General features: G+C 42.5%; 2 protein-coding genes across 2 annotated transcripts in view; one reads left to right on the plus strand and one right to left on the minus strand.

Moving 5' to 3' along the window:
• Nucleotides 1-20,942, minus strand: part of fyco1a (FYVE and coiled-coil domain autophagy adaptor 1a) — a 314,197-nt gene that overhangs the window by 288,445 nt on the left and 4,810 nt on the right. Inside the window, exon 3 of the mRNA XM_067995711.1 lies at nucleotides 9,743-9,868. Within this exon, the coding sequence (XP_067851812.1) occupies nucleotides 9,743-9,868 (126 nt within the window). The remainder of the gene's footprint in view (nucleotides 1-9,742; nucleotides 9,869-20,942) is intronic.
• LOC137334924 (C-C chemokine receptor type 3-like) overlaps nucleotides 1-20,942 on the plus strand; it is a 195,570-nt gene that overhangs the window by 110,529 nt on the left and 64,099 nt on the right. The window lies entirely within an intron of this gene.

The following is a 20,942-nucleotide window of genomic DNA, read 5'->3' on the forward strand; positions in this document are numbered from 1 at the left end:
TGACACCAGCTGCTGCTCAAGCTCCGAAATCTGGAGCTCGAGCTCCTCCAGCTGACGAACTAGTCGTCTCAACTTAATTTTTATTATTCATTCATGGGATGTGGGCGTTGCTGACAAGGCCAGCATTTATTGCCCAATCCTAATTGCCCTCAAGAAGGTGGTGGTGAGCAGCCTTCTTGAACCGCTGCAGTCCGTGTGGTGAAGGTTCTCCCACAGAACTACTCCTTGTGGTAGCGAGTTCCACATTGTTACCACCCTCTGGGTAAAGAAGTTTCTCCTCAATTCCCTATTAGATTTATTGGTGACTATCTTATATTTATGGCCCCTAGTTTTGCATCTGGCTATACTATACCCAAACTAGGAGTGCTTGGTGCTCACACTCGGCTGTCATAGTGGAAAAAGGTTCATTCTCCAGCTCGAGTTTGAGCACATATGTGTAAAACTCTGCCAACTCCCACTCAAAGTGGTGTAAATGAGGAATGTAAACATGTCTCCCCTGTCACGTCATTAAAAAATGCTACTGGTACCTCATCAGCAAATATAATCTAACAACAAACTTTTCTTTGCTGTCATGTGCCTATTGACCTGACTGAAGGCAGCCTTTATAACCTTCACCTGTATGATTGAAACGTACTTTAGGGCTGGTGTAATTATTCAGCTTGAAACTATTTTTTAGTATATTTTACAGCTACAGTTGTTAACTATGATGTGGTGGAAAATGAATCAATACATTTACCAGATTATTCATTTTGAGTAAAGCACCTCTTGCTGGTTTAAATATATCTGGGGTGAATTGGTGGCAGATTTCCCTCCTAATTGAATGCCCCCATTACTCTAACCGGCACCAATTGTACTTCAATAAACATTTTATTTATACTAATTTTGTCCCTTATGTAGTTAAAGGGGTAGTGCTTTTTGTGTTGGTATTACAGGGGTACAATACCCCTTCCAGTTTTGAACGCCACCTGTATTTTCCCAATCTTTTGGAGCTTTGCTGCTGTCATGAATGATTAAAATGAAAAATACCAAAAATCTACAAAAATATTTTAAAATGCAATGCAGCACTTAACAGTGTGAAGCTTAAAGACAAATGAAATAATCGGCAAAAAGAGTTGGGGTAATAATTCTACTAAAGTTAAATTTAATACCATGTCTGAATGGAAAGAAGAGAGTCGACCACCTCATACATACGAACATACGAATTAAGAGCAGGAGTAGGCCATTCGGCCCCTCGAGCCTGCTCTGCCATTTGATAAGATCATGGCTGATCTGATTGTGACCTCAACCCTACTTTCCCGTCTACCTACTATAACCTTTGACTCCCTTGTTAATCAGGAATCTATCTAACTCAGCCTTAAAAATATTCAATGACCCTGCCTCCACCGCTCTCTGGGGAAGGGAGTTCCTCAGACTCACGACTCTCTGAGAGAAAAAATTTCTCCTCATCTCCGTCTTAAATGGGAGACCCCTTATTTTTAAACTCTAGTCTCTCCCACAAGGGGAATCATCCCCTCAGCATCTACCCCTTCTAGTCCCCTCAGGATCTTATATGTTTCAATAAGATCACCTCTCGTTCTTCTAAACTCCAGTGTATCCAGGCCCAACTTGTCCAACCTTTCCTCATAAGATAATCCTCCCATCCCAGGAATCAGTCGAGTGAACCTTCTCTGAACCGCCTCCAAAGCAATTATGTCCTTACTTAAATAAGGAGACCAAAACTGCACACAGTATTCTAGATGTGGTCTCACCAATGCCCTGTACAACTGTAGCAAAACATCTCTACTTTTATATTCCATTCCCCTTGCAATAAATGACAACATTCCATTTGCCTTCCTAATCTCTTGCTGTACCTGCATACTAACTTTTTGTGATTCATGTACTAGGACACCCAGATCCCTCTGTACCTCACAGTTCTGTAATCTCTCTCCATTTAAGTAATATACTGCTTTTCTATTCCTCCTGCCAAAGTGGACAAGTTCACATTTTCCCACATTATACTCCATCTGCCAAGTTTTTGCCCACTCACTTAACCTATCTATATCCCTTTGCAGACCCCTTATGCCCTCTTCACAACTTATTTTCCTACCTACCTTTGTGTCATCAGCAATTTTAGCAACCATACATTCGGTCCCTTCATCCAAGTCAATGATGTAGATTGTAAATAGTTGAGGCCCAAGCACTGATCCCTGTGGCACTCCACTCGTTACATCTTGCCAACCTGAAAATGACCCATTTATGCCTACTCTCTGTTTCCTGTTAGCTAACCAATCCTTTATCTGTGCTAATATGTTACCCCCTACACCATGAGTTCTTATTTTATATATTAGTCTTTGATGTGGCAACTTGTCAAAAGCCTTCTGGAAATCCAAGTACACCACATCCACAGGATCCCCTTTATCCACATTACTTGTTACTTCCTCAAAGAACTCGAATAAATTAGTCAAACACGATTTCCCCTTCACAAAGCCGTGTTGACTCTGCCTGATTGCATTGAGATTTTCTAAATGCCCTGCTATAACCGCCTTAATAATGGATTCTAGCATTTTCCCTGTGACAGGTGTTAAGCTAACTGTCTCCCTCCTTTCTTGAATAGAGGAGTTACATTCGCTATTTTCCAATCTGATGGGACCCTTCCAGAATCTAGGGAATTTTGGAAAATTAATACCAATGCATCTACTATCTCTACAGCCACTTCTTTCAAGACCCGAGGATGAAGTCCGTCAGGACCTGGGGACTTGTCAGCTTTTAGTTCTAATATTTTTTTCAGAACCCTTTCCCTGGTGATTGTAAATGTTTTAAGTTCCTCCCTCCCTTTCGCCTCTTGATTCATAATTATTTTTGGCATGTTATTTGTATCCTCTGCAGTGAAGACGGACACAAAATATCTGTTCAATTCATCCACCATTTCCTTATTCTCCAGTATTAATTCCCCAGACTCACTCTCTGGAGACCAACGCTCACTTTACTTACTCTTTTCCTTTTTAAATACCTGTAGAAACTCTTACTATCTGTTTTTATATTTCTAGCTCGCTTTCTCTCGTACTCTAATTTCTCCCTCATTATTCTTTTAGTCATTCTTTGCTGTCTTTTATACTCTGACCAATCTTCTGACCTGCCACTAATCTTCGTGGAATTGCATACTTTTTCTTTCAATTTGTTACTATCTTTAACTTCCTTAGTTAGCCACGGATGGTATGTCCTTCCCCTAGAGTCTTTCTTTCTCACTGGAATGTATCTTTGCTGAGTGTTATGAAATATCTCATCAAATGTCTGCTACTGCATCTCTACTGAACCCTTAACCTAATTTCCCAGTTCACTTTAGCCAGCTCTGTCTTCGTGCCCTCATAATTGCCCTTATTTAAGTTTTAAACACTAGTCTTAGACTTACTCTTCTCTCCCTCAAACTGAATGCGAAATTCAATCATATTGTGATCACTGCTACCTGGAGGCTCCTTTACAATGAGGTCATTAATTAATCCTGTCTCATTATACATTACCAGATCTGGACTAGCCTGCTCTCTGGTTGGCTCTAGAACGTGCTGCTCCAAGAAACTGTCCCGAAAGCACTCTATAAACTCATCTTCCAGGCTACCTTTACCAATCAGATTCTTCCAATCTATATGCAGATTAAAATCACCCATGACTATCGCTGTTCCTTTCTCACAAACCCCCCATTATTTCTTCCTGTATACCCTGTCCTACAGTGTGGTTACTGTTAGGGGGCCTATAAACTACTCCCACAAGTGACTTCTTGCCTTTACTATTTCTCATTTCTACCCAAACTGATTCTACATCTTGGTCTTTAGAGCTAAGGTCATTTCTCTCTATTATACTCATGTCATCCTTAATTAACAGAGCTACCCCTCCACCTTTTCCGGGCTTCCTGTCCTTCCGAAATGTCAAGTACCCTCGAATATTCATGCTCAGCCTACCTAGCAGAAGATCATGCAATTTCAGAAACAAATCCTGGGAAATTCCCAACTCCCTAAGGGAATCAATCATGCTCCAAGAGACCACCGCTACTCAAAGAATTACAAAGAATGTACAGCACAGAAACAGGCCATTCGGCCCAACAGGTCCATGCCAATGTTTATGCTCCACGTGCGTCTCCTCCCACCCTTCTTCATTTAACCCTATCAACATATCCTTCTATTCCTTTCTCCCTCATATGTTTATCTAGCTTCCCCTGAAATGAATCTATGCCAATCGTCTCAATTACTCCTTGAGGTTGCAAGCTCAACATTCTAACCACTCCCTGGTAAAGAAGTTTCTCCTGAATTCCCTACTGGATTTATTAGTGATTATCTTATATTTATGGCCCCAACTTCTGGTCTCCCCTGCAAGTGGAAACATCTTCTCTACATCTACCCTATCAAACCCTTTCATTATCTTAAAGACCTCTATCAGGTCACCCCCTCAGTCTTCTCTTTTCTAGAGAAAAGAGCCCCAGCCTGTTCAATCTTTCCTGATAGGTAGAACCTCTCAGATCCGGTATCATCCTAGTAAATCTTTTTTGCACCTTTTCCAGTGCCTCTATATCCTTTTTATAGTGTGGAGACAAAAACTGTTCACAATACTCCAAGTGTGGTCTAACCGAGGTTCTGCACACGTTTAGCATAACTTCTCTGCTTTTCAATTCTATCCCTCTAGAAATGAACCTCACTGCTTGGTTTGCTTTTTTTTTTAAATGGTCTTATTAACCTGCGTCACTACTTTTAGTGATTTGTGTATCTGTACCCCTAAATCCTTCTGCTCCTCTGCCCCGTTTAGACTCTTATTTTCCAAGAAGTATGTGGCCGCCTTATTCTTCCGACCAAAATGTACCACCTCACACTTATCGATATTGAAATTTATTTGCCAATTACACACCCATTCTGCAAGTTTATTAATGCCTCCCTGTATTTTGTCGCAGTCCTCCTCAGTATTAACTATACCCCCCAATTTGGTGTCGTCCGCAAATTCTGATGTTATACTCCCGATTCCAAATCGTTTATATATATATATATATACGAACAGCATCGATCCTTGTGGAACACTACTTCCCACCATTTGCCAGTTTGAGTAACTACCTTTAACCCCCTACTCTCTGCTTTCTGTTTTGTAGCCAGCTTGCTATCCATTCTACTACTTGTCCACTGACTCCACATGCTCTGACCCTATTAATGAGTCCACAGTGCGAGTACCTTATCGAAGGCCTTTTGAAAATCCAAATATATTACATCTACTGCATTACCCTTGTCTACCCTTTCTGTTACTTCTTCAATAATTCAATAAGGTTGGTCAAGCATGACTTTCTCTATTGAAATCCGTGCTGACTATTCTTTATTATATTTTTGGTTTCTAGATGTTTCTCCTTTGTACCTTTGAGTAAGGAGTATTATCATTCCTACTACTGACGTTAAGCTAACTGGTCTATAGTTCCCTAGACTGGTTCTAGCTCCCTTTTTAAATATAGGAATCACATTAGCTGTCCGCCAGTCCTCTGGCACTATTCCCTTTTCTAATGAATTTTTATATATATGTAATAGTGCCTCTGCTATCTCTTCCTTAACTTCTTTTAATATGCACGGGTGCAATCCATCCGGACCAGGGGTTTTATCCTCTCTAAGTTTGATTAGTTTATCAATTATATCCCCCCTTTCTATTTTAAATGTCTTTTTTATTCTCTTCTTCTAATGTCATGCCCACCATATTATTCTCCCTGATAAATATTGAAGCAAAGTAATTATTTAATATTTCTGCCATTACCTGTGTGTTTATTGTGTGTATCCCTTACTGGCCCTATCCCGATCCTAATTTTTCTTTTGTTATTTATGTGTCTGAAGAATACTTTACTGTTTTTGTGATATTCCTTGATAATTTCATTTCGTGGTTTCTTTTTGCCTTCCTAATTGTTTTTTTGACTTCTTTCCTAACCTCTTCATATTCCCTTTTCTCATCCTCTCCTTTATTGTCTATGTACGTAGTGTATGCCTTTTTCTTTAGTTTCAATTTTGCCCTTATTTCTTTATTCATCCATGGTGTGTCATTACTGGCTATTTGTTTCTTGCTTTTATTCAGCACTCATCACTTGACGTGATAAAATCTCTTCTCTCCATCCACCACCCCCCCCCTCAACCCCCAATATACTGAGGAGTATTAGATTATACATCACCGGAAACAACCATCTTCCTCCAACAAACGAGTCACAAAGATCATAGACTTCTTACCCCATTTTACTTCTTCTATCCCTCAATCGTCCTCCCTGTCAAAAATGTATCTATCATGCTCTTGAAATTTATAGTCTGCTGCTTCCACTGCCTTCCTGAGTCGGCTATTCCACATGCTCATCACCCTCTGAGTCTAGAAGTTATATCTTAACTGTGTACTCGCCTTTTCTCTCTAAGTCCCCTTGTCCTAGTGCCAGCGTTGATATTGATTTTTACTCTCAGGAGTCCAGCTTATCACTTTCCATAGAATCGTAAATAGGATCAAACCTAAACCACCAATTTTTAATGTAAATATCGCTAATAGCATTGTCGTTCCTCATAGCTGAGGAGTAAACATGTCATTATACCTGTGCTCAACAGGTATACACAGCTGAAGAGGACAAGGAGAGCGGGAGGAGGGGCAGAGAGCGGGAGGAGGGGCAGAGAGCGGGAGGAGGGGCAGAGAGCGGGAGGAGGGGCAGAGAGCGGGAGGAGGGGCAGAGAGCGGGAGGAGGGGCAGAGAGCGGGAGGAGGGGCAGAGAGCGGGAGGAGGGGCAGAGAGCGGGAGGAGGGGCAGAGAGCGGGAGGAGGGGCAGAGAGCGGGAGGAGGGGCAGAGAGCGGGAGGAGGGGCAGAGAGCGGGAGGAGGGGCAGAGAGCGGGAGGAGGGGCAGAGAGCGGGAGGAGGGGCAGAGAGCGGGAGGAGGGGCAGAGAGCGGGAGGAGGGGCAGAGAGCGGGAGGAGGGGCAGAGAGCGGGAGGAGGGGCAGAGAGCGGGAGGAGGGGCAGAGAGCGGGAGGAGGGGCAGAGAGCGGGAGGAGGGGCAGAGAGCGGGAGGAGGGGCAGAGAGCGGGAGGAGGGGCAGAGAGCGGGAGGAGGGGCAGAGAGCGGGAGGAGGGGCAGAGAGCGGGAGGAGGGGCAGAGAGCGGGAGGAGGGGCAGAGAGCGGGAGGAGGGGCAGAGAGCGGGAGGGTAAAGATTCAGTAGAATAATACCAGGAATAAGAGGTTTTAGTTATGAAGAAAGGCTCAAAAATTGAATATTTTTCCCCACTGGAAGAGGAAAGCTTAATGGAGGTCTAATAGAGGGCTTTCAAAATTATGAAAGGCTTTGAGAGGGTAAATTTTACAGCACGGAGAGCAGCAATTCAGCCCATGGCGCCTCTAAAAGAGCACTTTGAGCAATCCCATTCACCCATACCCTTCTGAATTGTTATTTTTCAAATAGTTATCCATTTCCCTTTTAAAGGTTATTATGGATTCTGTTACCACCACTGTTTCTGGTAGGGCATTCCATGCCCTAACGCTCCTCTGGATAAACATTAAATTCCCCCTAGGTCTCCCTTTAGCGTTTTATTCTTATTTTAAATTTCTGCCCTCCACTTACCAATTCATTGACTGGTGGAAATAGTTTTATGCAATTTACTTTATTGAAATCGCTCAATTTTGAACACCTCTATCAGATTTCCTCTTAACCTTCTTTATTCTAATGGAAAAAAAAGTTTATCTACTCTCTCCTTACAACTAAGGCATCTTAGCGCTGGTATCATCTTAGTGAATCTCTTTTCCTCTCTATATCCTTCCTAGCACAGGACACCCAAAACCCAAAAATATTCTAACCGTGGCCTAATCAATGATTTGTATAGGTTTAGCATTACCCCTTTAATACTTAATAAAGTCTAGGATTCCATTTGCTTTAAAAAAACACACAGGTTTATCAACTTGTCCTCCCACCTTTAAATGGTGAAAGATTGTTTTCACTGATTGGCAGATTGGTAATAAGTGGACATAGATTAAGGACGCTCATTAGAAGAATGAAGGGAAAAGGTTATTAAAACATCACTGCAAAATAAATTCCCTCCCACTTCTCATTCAATGATTTTTTTTTTACCATTCCACATTTTCTCTCCCACTTTATTTTTTAAAGCTTAAGTACTGGAACTTCTCCAACATGAAATAACAAGATACCTAAAATAACTGCAATTCCAAAGGTTGGACATTTTCATTAAAGATGGTTCCACATAGGGAAAACCACACTGGATTCCTTGTGAACGAACTATCTCTGAATTTAGAGTCTCTGGTCAGATGTATACTCTTAGTTCTTCGTTATTATCCACTATTAATGAGTTCAAGAGAAAATCAGACGTGTGTTACAAGAAGGGATTGAGGAAAATGGACAGAAGTTGAGGTTAATCTCTGAAAATGGACCATCTTGATGCACCCAATAGTATTTTCCTGTTTATAAACATTTTTATTAGCCTTTTTTAAAAAAGTTTAAAAATAAGGGATTCCCTGTATAAAAGTTTTTTAAAAATTCAGAGCAAAGGCGCCCTAATAAAGCTGTTTAACTATGTGTAGCCAGGGGAACATAGGAATATAAGAACAGGAGTAGGCCATTTAGCCCCTTGAGCCTGTTCCACTCAATGGTTAACAAAAATCTACTAGTTTCAGATTTAAAATTAACAATTGAGCTAGCATCAACTGCCGTTTGCGGTAGAGAGTTCCAAACATCTTTTTGTGTTTTGTGTGTAGAAGTGTTTCCTAACTTCACTCCTGAAAGTCCTGGCTCTAATTTTTAGGCTATATCCCCTAGTCCTAGACTCTCCAACCAGCGGAAATAGTTTCTCTCTATCAGTTCCCCTTAATATCTTGAAAACTTCAATCAAATCATCCCTTAATCTTCTAAATTCCAGGGAATACAACCCTAGTTTGTGTAATCTCTCCTCGTAATTTAACCCTTGGAGTCCAGGTATCATTCTCGTAAATCTACGCTGCACTCCCTCCAAGGCCAATATATCCTTCCTAAGGTGCGGTGCCCAGAACTGAACACAGTACTCCAGGTGTGGCCTAACCAGGGCTTTGAATAGCTGTTGCATAACTTCTACCTCCTTGTAATCAAGTCCTCTAGATATAAAGGCCAGCATTCCATTAGCCTTTTTGATTATTTTCTGTACCTGTCCATGGCATTTTAAAGATCTATGTACATGGACTCCTAAGTCTCTTTGGACCTCCACTGTTTTGAGCTTTTCACCATTTAGAAAGTACTCTGATCAATCATTTTTAGGTCCAAAGTGGATGACCTCACACTTGCCTACAGTGAAATCTATTTGCCACTGTTTTGCCCATTCACTTAACCTATTAATATCTCTCTGTAATTTTATGCTTCCATCTGCACTGCTTACAATGCTGCCTATCTTTGTGTCATCGACAAACTTGGATATGTGGCTCTCTATCCCGTCATCTAAGTTGTTAATAAATAGTTGAGGCTCCAACACAGATCCCTGTGGGTCACCACTGGTCACATCCTGCCAATTTGAGTACCTGCCCATTATCTCTACTCTCTGTCTCCTGCCGCTCAGCCAATTTCCTAACCAGGTCAATAATTTGCCCTCAGAAGCATCACCCCACAATATTCAAGCAAACTCTCTCCACTACTTGCCAGAAAGAACTAGAAAAACTCTTTTTCGCAATAGAGATCAAGAAGTTTGAAACAAATAGCATAAATAAGCATAGTTCTGATAAGTGATTATTCACCCTGTGGAGAACTTCACCTCCTTACCTCTGGGATAGACTTCACAAAGCGAATTCCATCATTAGCTCCTTTCAGCTTAGCTAAACAATCGCAGAAATATTCCCAGTAGTCTTTCCTGCTGCCCAGAAAAGTTGTTTTTTCCTTCTGGTCAAACTTTAACAAAAAGCAGAAATAAAAAAAATGTTTTGAAACCAAATTTTGCAACTGTATATATACTACACATAGTACAGTTTAAAAAGAGGAGAACCTAAGGGGAGACTTTCAGCACAAAGTCAACCACTTCACAGTCACTTATCCAGCCGTGTTATTATTGTAATCATGGTCACCTATCCAGTTCCTGTTTTTATTGTAATTACACTCACCTACAAAGACTCTGTTTTTTCGTAATAAATCTCACCTACCCAGCCACCATTTTTATTATAATCACTTTCACCTATCCAGCACCCCTGTTTTTATTGTAATAAATCTCACCTCCCTCAGCCCTGTGCTTATTGTAATCACTTTCACCTACTGTGACATTTAGACTTTTACTTATTTGGCCTGGAACTTCCAGACACACAAAAGTCATCCAGAGTGTTGATTAGGATAATTAAGTGGAATACGAGAGGACACAGCCATCCTGTTGTGTATTCTCGTATACCCACATTAGTTTTGAGATAATAAGAAAATCTCCGCACTCCTCCAATTCTGGCCTCTTGCGCATGACCGGTTTTCTTCGCTCCACCATTGACGGCCGTGCCTTCAGCTGCCTAGGCCCTAAGCTCTGGAATTCCCTCCCGAAACCACTCCGCCTCTCGATCTCTCTCTCCTCCTTTAAGACACTTCTTAAAACCTATCTCTTTGACCAAGCTTTTGGTCACTTGTCCTAATATCTCCTCACGTGGCTCGATGTCAAATTTTGTTTGACAATCACTTTTGATAATCGCCTTGGGACGTTTACTGTTAAAGGCACTATATAAATGCAAGTTGTTGTTGTTATTATTATTATTATTAAGCACATCCCATCGAAGTTTGTACCCTTAATGCAAGAATGGTTTTTATTCATGTGCCCAACTGATGTCTTGGCTACACATTGCCATGAGCTCTCATACAAAGAGGCTGGGGAAGGGTTCTCATTCTTTGACAGGTGGTTCAGCAAGCCAATCCTCAATACAAAGCTGAGGGAGGGGTCAGTGGTTAGACTTTGCCTCTCTTGCTTTCTATGTAGAAAGCATTTTAGAACTGTTCTGAGCCTACAACAGTTAGAGAGACAGAAAGGTCGTGCTTTCTAGGCTGAAAGACTCCTGGTTGAGATATAAACTTGTAAGGCGTATAAGAAAAAACGTTAGTGCCAGTTAGTTCAGGTCCTGCTATTTGAGAGTGAGTTTTGCCTGCAAACAGGGGCAGGGTCACACATTGCATTAAGCCACCCTTGTTTTTTAATGTAATAAATTGCATCTACCCAGACCCTGTTTCTATTCCAACTGTGGGCATCTACCGAGACCCGGACATACGAACATATGAATTAAGAGCAGGAGTAGGCCACTCGGCCCCTCGAGCCTGCTCTGCCATTTGATAAGATCATGTCTGATCTGATTGTGACCTCAACCCTGCTTTCCCGTCTACCTACTATAACCTTTGACTCCCTTGTTAATCAGGAATCTATCTAACTCAGCCTTAAAAATATTCAATGACCCTGCCTCCACCGCTCTCCGGGGAAGGGAGTTCCACAGACTCACGACCCTCAGAGAAAGAATTTCTCCTCATCTCTGTGGGAGACCCCTTATTTTTAACTGTGGTCCCTAGTTCTAGTCTCTCCCACAAGGGGAAACATCCCTTCAGCATCTACCCCTTCTAATCCCCTCAGGGTCTTATATGTTTCAATAAGATCACCTCTCATTCTTCTAAACTCCAGTGTATACAGGCCCAACTTGTCCAACCTTTCCTCATAAAATAACCCCCTCATCCCAGGAATCAGTCAAGTGAACCTTCTCTGAAGCCAATCAGGTTGGGTATTGTGCAATGAGAAGGGGTTAATTAATAATCTTGTTGGGCAAATACATGGCAGATGCAGTATAATGTGGATAAATGTGAAGTTATCCACCTGTAAAGGAAAAACAGAAAGGCAGAGTATTATTTAAATGGTGATAGAATGGGGAATGTTGATGTGCAAGGGGACCTAGGTGTCCTTGTACACCAGTCACTGAAAGCAAACATGCAGGTGCAGCAAGCAGTTAGGAGGGCAAATGGTATGTTGGCCTTCATTGCAAGTGGATTTGAGTACAGGAGCAAGGATGTCTTACTGCAGTTATACATGGCCTTGGTCAGACCACACCTGGAGTATTGTGTGCAGTTTTGGTCTCCTTACCTAAGAGAGGATATACTTGCCATAGAGGGAATGCAGTGAAGGTTCACCAGACTGATTCCTGGGATGGCAGGACTGTCGTATGTGGAGAGATTGGGTCGACCCGGCCTGTATTCACTCGAGTTTGGAAGAATGAGAGGGGATCTCATTGAGACATATAAAATTCTGACAGGGCTAAACAAACTGGATGTGGGGAGAATGTTTCCCCTGGCTGGGGGGGGGGTCCAGAACAAGGGGTCACAGTCTCAGGATACGGGGTAGGACATTTAGGACTGAAATGAGGAAAAATGTTTTCACTCAGAGGGTGGTGAACCTGTGGAATTCTCTACCACAGAAGGCTGTGGAGGCCAAGTCACTGAATATATTTAAGAAGGAGCTAGATAGATTTCTAGACACAAAAGGCATTAAGGGATATAGGGAGAGAGCGGGAATATGGTATTGAGATAGAGGATCAGTCATGGTCAGATGGAATGGCGGAGCAGGCTCGAAGGGCCAAATGGCCTACTCCTGCTCCTATTTTCTATGTTTCTATGTCCTTTAGGGAAGAGTGACCGTAACATGATAGAATTCTTCATTAAGATGGAAAGTGAAGTAGTCCAATCCAAAACTAGGGTCCTAAATCTAAACAAAGGAAACTACGAAGGTATGAGGAGTGAGTTGGCTATGATAGATTGGGAAGCTTCATTAAAAGGCATGACGGTGGATAGACAATGGTTAACATTTAAGGAACAAATGCATGAATTGCAACAATTATACATTCCTTTCTGGCGCAAAAACACAAAAGGAAAAGCGGCCCAACCATGGCAACAAAAGAAATTAAGGATAGTATTAGATCCAAAGAGGAGTCATATAAAAAGTTGCCAGAAAAAGTAGCAAGTCTGAGGATTGGGAGCAGTTTAGAATTCAGCAAAAATGGACCAAGAGATTGATTAAGAGGGGAAAAATAGAATATGAGAGTAAACTTGCAAGGAACATAAAAGTGGACTGTAAAAGCTTCTACGAGTATGTAAAAGAAAAAGATTAGTGAAGACAAATGTAGGTCCCTTACAGTCAGAAATGGGAGAATTTATAATGGGGAACAAGGAAATGGCAGAGCAATTAAACAAATACTTTGGTTCTGTCTTCACGGAAGAGGACACAAATAACTTCCCAGAAATGCTAGGGAACCAAGGGACTAGTGAGAAGGAGGAATTAAAAGAAATTGGTATTAGTAAAAAAAAGTGCTGGAAAAATTAATGGGGCTAAAGGCTGACAAATCCCCAGGGCCTGATAATCTGCATCACAGAGTACTAAAAGAGGTAGCCATGGAAATAGTGGATGCATTAGTTGTCATCTTCCAAAATTCTATAGATTATGGAACAGTTCCTGCAGATTGGAGGGTGGCAAATGTAACCCCACTATTTAAAAAAGGAGGGAGAGAAAACAGGGAACTACAGACCGGTTCGCCTAACATCCGTAGTAGGAAAAATGCTAGAGTTACAAAGAATGTGATAACAGGACACTTAGAAAATATCAAAGGCATTAGACAAAGTCAACATGGATTTATGAAAGGGAAATCATGTTTGACAAACCTACTGGAGTTTTTTTGAGGATGTAACTGGTAGAAAAGATAGGGGAGAACCAGTGGATGTGGTTTATTTGGATTTTCAGAAGGCTTTTGATAAAGTCCCACATAAGAGGTTAGGGTGTAAAATTTAAGCACATGGGATTGGAGGTAATATACTGGCATGGATTGAAAATTGGATAACAGACAAGAAACAGAGAGTAGGAATAAATGGGTCTTTTTCGGGGTGGCAGGCAGTGACTAGTGGGGTACCGCAGGGATCAATGCTTGGGCCCCAGCTATTCACAATATATATCAATGATTTGGATGAGGGAACCAAACGTAATATTTCCAAGTTTGCTGACGACACAAAACTAGGTGGGATCATGAGTTGTGAGGAGGATGCAAAGAGGCTTCAAGGCGATTTAGACAAGTTGAGCGAGTGGGCAAATACATGGCCGATGCAGTATAGCATGGATAAATATGAAGTTATCTACTTCGGAAGGAAAAACAGAAAGGCAGAGTATTATTCAAATGGTGATAGATTGGGAAATGTTGATGTACAAAGGGACCTGGGTATCCTCGTACACCAGTCACTGAAAGCAAACATGCAGATGCAGCGAGCAGTTAGGAGGGCAAATGGTATGTTGGCCTTCATTGCAAGTGGATTTGAGTACAGGAGCAAGGATGTCTCACTGCAGTTATACAGGGCCTTGGTCAGACCACACCTGGAGTATTGTGTGCAGTTTTGGTCTCCTTACCTAAGAAAGGATATACTTGCCATAGAGGGAGTGCAGCGAAGGTTCACCAGACTGATTCCTGGGTTGGCAGGACTGTTGTATGAGGAAAGATTGGGTCTTCTCGGCCTGCATTCACTCGAGTTTAGAAGAATGAGAGGGGATCTCATTGAAACATATAAAATTCTGACAGGGCTAGACAGACTGGATGCAGGGAGGATGTTTCCCCTGGCTGGGGGGTCCAGAACGAGGGGTCACAGTCTCAGGATACGGGGTAGGACATTTAGGACTGAGATGAGGAGAAATTTCTTCACTCAGAGGGTGGTGAACCTGTGGAATTCTCTACCACAGAAGGCTGTGGAGGCCAAGTCACTGAATATATTTAAGAAGGAGCTAGGTAGATTTCTATACACAAAAGGCATCAAGAGCGGGAATTTGGTATTGAGATAGAGGATCAGCCATGATCATATTAAATGGTGGAGCAGGCTCGAAGGGCCGAATGGCCTACTCCTGCTCCTATTTTTTTCTATGTTTTCTATGTTTCTATGAACCACCTCCAAAGCAATTATGTCCTTTCTTAAATAAGGAGACCAAAACTGCACACAGTATTCTAGATGTGGTCTGACCAATGCCCTGTACAACTGTAGCAAAACATCGCTACTTTTATATTCCATTCCCCTTTGCAATAAATGACAACATTCCATTTGCCTTCCTAATCACTTGCTGTACCTGCATACTAACTTTTTGTGATTCATGTACTAGGACACCCAGATCCCTCTGTACCTCAGAGTTCTGCAATCTCTCTGTTTTTATTCTAATCGTGGTCATCTACCCAGACCCTGTTTTTATTATAATAAAACTCACCTGCATAAACCCTGTTTATGTTTTTTTGCAATCACTGTCATATGCCCAGCCTGTGTCACATTTCAGGACTTTGTTGACTGTTTTTCCATGCAAAGGATTTGAAAAAAACTCAGTTTTAATGTTGAGTTTATTAAACCAAATGAATTCCCTCAAGTTTAAAAAAGGCACCCAGACCAAAGGTGGTTAATATGCTAAATGGAAGTCATTTCCCCAGAGACTAAAATATAAGAGACTTGGGATACCTGTGCTCGCGGATTTCCTGTCCGCGATTCGACCCCTCCGCCCCCTTCCTGGCTCCGGGCTAAAATCCTGGCCTTGGTATCTTGTCTAGGTAATCGAAAAACATCTCACACCCATTGTGTTGAAAAATCCATTGATCCCTGTCTGTTTGTGAACAAATGGCAGATAAAGGCAGACAAGGCTGCAACCATTCTAATACTGGTCCTGTATTTTAAGAGGCCAAAGTTGACTGAGCAAACCTACTTTTTAGGCAAATGGGTTGTATTTAAAGCCATCCTCAAACAGAATGAAGCCATGTATGTCCCAATGGTTAAAAGGGCACATTGTAAAACAAAATCATTTTGGTTGACCAGGAATGTTCAGACGCAAATCGGATTGAAAAAGAAGGCATTCTACACACTTAAGGAACTTAAGTAGCAGGAGAACAGGGAAAAGCATCACCTGCAACTGAGGGAGACAAAAACAGCCATAAGGGTAGCCAAGGGATCTCTGGAAAAGAAGATGGTGAGTAACTGTGGCAGTAATAGCAAAAGCTTTTTCAGCTCTGCCAAGAGTCAGAAGACCATTAAGGGACGTACGGGGCCACAAAAGGATACTGCAGGGCTGATTCAAGCTGATTCTCAGGTTATGGTGGAGCTGCTAAATGATTATTTTGCATCAGCCTATACTCCTGTAGATGATGCCTATGTTCCAGATGAGGGATGCTCTGTATTGAAGAGCATTATTAATATTAAAATAGATAGTAATATCATCTTGGATAGATTAGGAAAGTACAAAACTGACAGGCCTCCTAGTCTGGATATCCATCCAAGGGTGATTAAAGAGATGGGACTAGTGCTCTGTGAGCCCCTTGCCCTTATCTTCAATAGTTCAATAGAGTCAGAGATAGTTCCTTTAGACTGGAAGGAAGCTCATGTAGTTCCTATATTCAAAAAAGGGGACAAATCAAAGCCAGGGAACTACAGGCCTATCAGCCTGACATCCATTATTGGGAAGATGCTCGAAGGGCTCGTAAGAGATGCCCTTTATGATCGCTGGGAAAGGGAAGGGGCCATTAGAAATACACAACATGGCTTCCGAAAAAATAGGTTGTGTATTACAAATTTGGTAGAGTTTTTTGAGGAAGTCATTAGGACAGTGGATGAGGGTAATCCGGTGGACCTCGTCAACCTGGGCTTTCAAAAAGCCTTTGATAAGGTACCTCACACTAGATTACTTCACAAGATAGAATCTTGTGGTTTCAAAAGAAATTTGAAATGCTGGATTAGGGATTGGCTCCAATCCGCAGCCAAAAAGTTGTAGTCAACGGATGTGGTTCATCTTGGAGACATGTTACTAATGGTGTCCCCCAGGGTTCGGTCCGAGGCCTGCTACTCTTCACAGTCTTTATTAATGACCTGGTGTTGGGAGTATGGTCAGTAAGTTTGCAGATGACACCAAAATCTGAGCAAGGGTTAAGATGGTAGAGGAGTGCAATCAGGTGCAAGAAGATTTAGATGTGCTAGGGGAGTGGGCAACACAATGGCACAGAATCATAGAAGGTTACAGCACGGAAGGAGGCCATTCGGCCCATCGAATCCACACTGGCTCCATGCATGAGCAATCCAGCTAGTCCCACTGCCTCGCCCTATCCCCATAACCCTGCACATTTTTTCATTTCAAGTACTTATCCAGTTCCCTTTTGAAGGTCATGATTGAATCTGCCTCCACCACCCCCTCGGGCAGTGCATTCCAATCCTAACCACTCGATGAGTAAAGAAGTTTTTCCTCATGTCACCTTTGCTTCTTTTGCCAATCACCTTAAATCTATGCCCTCTGGTTCTTGACACTTCCGTCAATGGGAACAGTTTCTCTCTATTCACTCTGTCTAGACCCTTCATGATTTTGAACACCTCTATCAAATCTCCTCTCAATCTTCTCTGTTCCAAGGAGAACAATCCCAGCTTCTCCAGTCTATCCACATAACTAAAGTCCCTCATCCCTGGAATCATTCTAGTAAATCTCCTCTGCACCCTCTCTAAGGCCTTCACATCTTTCCTAAAGTGCAGTGCCCAGAACTGGACACAATACTCCAGTTGCAGTCGAACCAGTATTTTATAAAGGTTCATCATGACTTCCTTGCTTTTGTACTCTCTGCCTCTATTTATAAAGCCCAGGACCCCGTATGCTTTTTTAACCGTTATCTCAACCTGCCCTGCCACCTTCGATGATTTGTGCACACATACCCCTAGATCCCTCTGTTCCTCTACCCCTTTTAGAATTGTGCCCTCTAGTTTATATTGCCGCTCCTCATTTTTCCTACCAAAATGCATCACCTCGCATTTTTCCGCGCTAAACTTCATCTGCCACGTGTCCGCCCATGCCACCAGCCTGTCTATATCCTCTTGAAGTCTATTGCTATCCTCATCACTGTTCACTACCCTTCCAAGTTTTGTGTCATCCGCGAATTTTGAAATTGTGCCCTGAACTCCCAAGTCCAAGTCATTAATATATATCAAGAAAAGCAGTGGTCCCAGCACCGACCCCTGGGGAACACCCCTGTACACTTCCATCCAGTCCGAAAAAAAACTGTTCACCACTACTTTCTGTTTCCAGTCATTTAGCCAATTCTGTATCCATGTTGCTACTGCCCCCTTGATTCCATGGGCCACAATCTTAATAGGAAGCCTACCAAGTGGCACTTTATCCTACGCTTTTTGCAAATCCATATACACCACATCAACTGCATTGCCCTCATCTACCCTCCCTGTTACCTCATCAAAAAACTCTATCAAATTGGTTGAACACGATTTGCCTTTAACAAATCCGTGCTGGCTTTCCCTAATCAATCCACTCTCGTCCAAGTGACTGTTAATTCTGTCCCGGATTATCGTTTCTAAAAATTTCCCCACCACTGAGATTAAACTGACTGGCCTGTAGTTGCTGGGTTTATCCTTACACCATTTTTTGAACAAGGGTGTAACATTTGCAATTCTCCAGTCCTCTGGCACCACCCCCGTATCTAAGGAGCATTGGAAGATTATGGCCAGTACCTCTGCAATTTCCACCCTTACTTCCCTCAGCATCCGAGGGTGCATCCCATCCGGACCGGGTAACTTATCTATTTTAAGAACCTCCAGCCTTTCTAGTACCTCTTCTTTATCAATTTTTAGCCCATCCAGTATCTTAAATATATCTTCCTTTACCAGGACTCTGGCAGTATCTTCTTCCTTGGTAAAGACCGATGCAAAGTACTCATTTAGTACCTCAGCCATATCCACTGCATCCATTAGTAGATCTCCTTTATGGTCCCTAATCGACCCCACCCCTCCTCTTACTACCCATTTACTGTTTACATGTCTGGAGAAGACTTTTGGATTCCCTTTTATGTTGGTAGCCAGTCTATTCTCATACTCTCTCTTTGACCCTCTTATTTCCTTTTTCACTTCCCCTCTGAACTTTCTATATTCTGCCTGGTTCTCACTTGTGTTATCAACCTGACATTTGACAACGCCCTTTCTTCCACTTCATCATATTTTCTATCTCCTTTGTCATCCAGGGAGCTCTGGCTTTAGTTGCCGTACCTTTCTCCCTCAAATGGCAAATAGCATTTAATTTAGATAAATGTAGTGTCATGCATTTTGGTAGGGCCAACACAGAATACACGTATTGTCTGCAGGGAACAATACTGAAGGAGGTTGAGAAAGGTGTTATTGTGCGCTGAAGGTTCATGACCAATGTAGAGAAACTGTAGCTAAATCTAACAGGGTATTGGGTTGTATTAATAGAACCATTCAGTATCAATCAAAGGACACCATTTTGTCCTTTTACAGGTCGCTGGTCAGACCGCATCTGGAGTACTGTGCAGTGCTGGTCCCCCCACATGGTGGGTGATACAGTGGCGTTGGAAAAGGTCCAAAGGAGAGCTATGAGAAGGATTCCTAGCTTAAAGAACCTCAGCTACTCAGATAGACTTAAGGACCAGGGTCTATTTCCTTTAGAGCAGTGTGGACTTAGGGGTAGTCTGATAGAGGTCTACAAAATAATGGATAGCATCCATATTGAGAGATTATTCCAGTTTAACAGATTGGGGAGGACCAGGGTACATGTATGTATGAGGCGGTTCTTCATTACCCAGAGAATAGTGAACCTCTGGAATGTGTGGTAGGTGCTGACTCTCTGCCTGCCTTCAAGAGGGAGCTGGATTGGTTCTTGACTGGGGCAGAGATCACGTCATATAGAAGGTAAGTGTCTTTATAGATAATACTTGGTCCATGTGATGTCCTGGACTGGTTTCAATTGCCTGGGGAGGGGGGGTCAGAGAAGAATTTTTAATTTTTAATTAATTAATCATTTTTTCCCTTATTGGCCCTGGGTATTTCCTCTGGTTTCTTGCCTCTCCCAGGAGTTTGCATGGCTATGAGGGGTGGGAGGTGGGAGGTTGGGGGGGGGGGGGGGGTAGTGTCTAGTTGTGAGGCTCCAGCCATCATGGTGAGTGGGGCAGACTTGATGGACCAGCTGGTCGTTTGCTGCCCATCAATTTTGTATATGTTTGTATAACTAGAGAGGTTTTTTGAAACAGGAAGGTTGCAAAGCCAGTCAGGTTTGTCAAAGGGAAAGCTGTGAGTGCTTTTGCTGAATTGAAGAGATTAGAAATGTTGGAGAATAGTTAAAAGCCATCTTGTATAAGTCAAGTAAGATGATCCATTAAATGTGGGCTAGCATGGCGTGTTCTTTATTTTGTATTATTACATGAAAATCAATTGTGCAGATTGAATTAAGTGAGTCTGGTCACAACGGCTATTCTGTATGTTCACCTTACTTAAGGATTTATATCTGACGTCATCTCACCATGTGCAAGCTCAGTCTGCCCTGGTGCCAGGGTAAAAGAGGGTGCAGAATATTTTGAGGGGAACAGCCAGAAGTCGTGGTCCATGTTGGAACCAAGGACATAGGAAGGAAAAGGGTTAAGGTCCTGCAGTCAGGGTTTCAGGAGCTAGGGAGGAAGTTAAAAAGCAGGACCTCAAAAGTAGTAATCTCTGGATTACTCTTAGTGCCATATGCTAGTGAGTATAGGACTAATAGGATAAGACAGGTTAATGCATGGCTGGAGAAATGGTGCAGGAGAGAGGGCTTCAGATTCCTGGGGCATTGGGACCAGTTCTGGGGCAGGAGGGATCTGTTCAAGTTGGATAGGTTGCACCTCAACAGAGCTGGGACCAATGTCCAACCCATCCAGCTCTGGGAGGTTCACTCGTGCTGTGGGGGAGGGTTTAAACTAATTTGGCAGGGGGATGGGCACCAGAATGAAACTTTAGAGAGAAGAAACAGGGTGCACAGAGCACTGGGAGGGACAAATAGCGCAAGAGTAAAGAATAGTTCAGAGATAGGAGGGATCAGACCGGGGGCAAATGCGAGGCAGTCAAAGATGAGCTTAGAGTGCATGTGTGTAAATGCACGTAGTGTGGTAAATAAGGTTGGTGAGCTGCAGGCTCAAGTCGCCACATGGGACTATGATAT

The sequence above is a fragment of the Heptranchias perlo genome, chromosome 2 (genome assembly GCF_035084215.1).
Source record: "Heptranchias perlo isolate sHepPer1 chromosome 2, sHepPer1.hap1, whole genome shotgun sequence".
Classification (NCBI taxonomy): Eukaryota; Metazoa; Chordata; class Chondrichthyes; order Hexanchiformes; family Hexanchidae; genus Heptranchias; species Heptranchias perlo.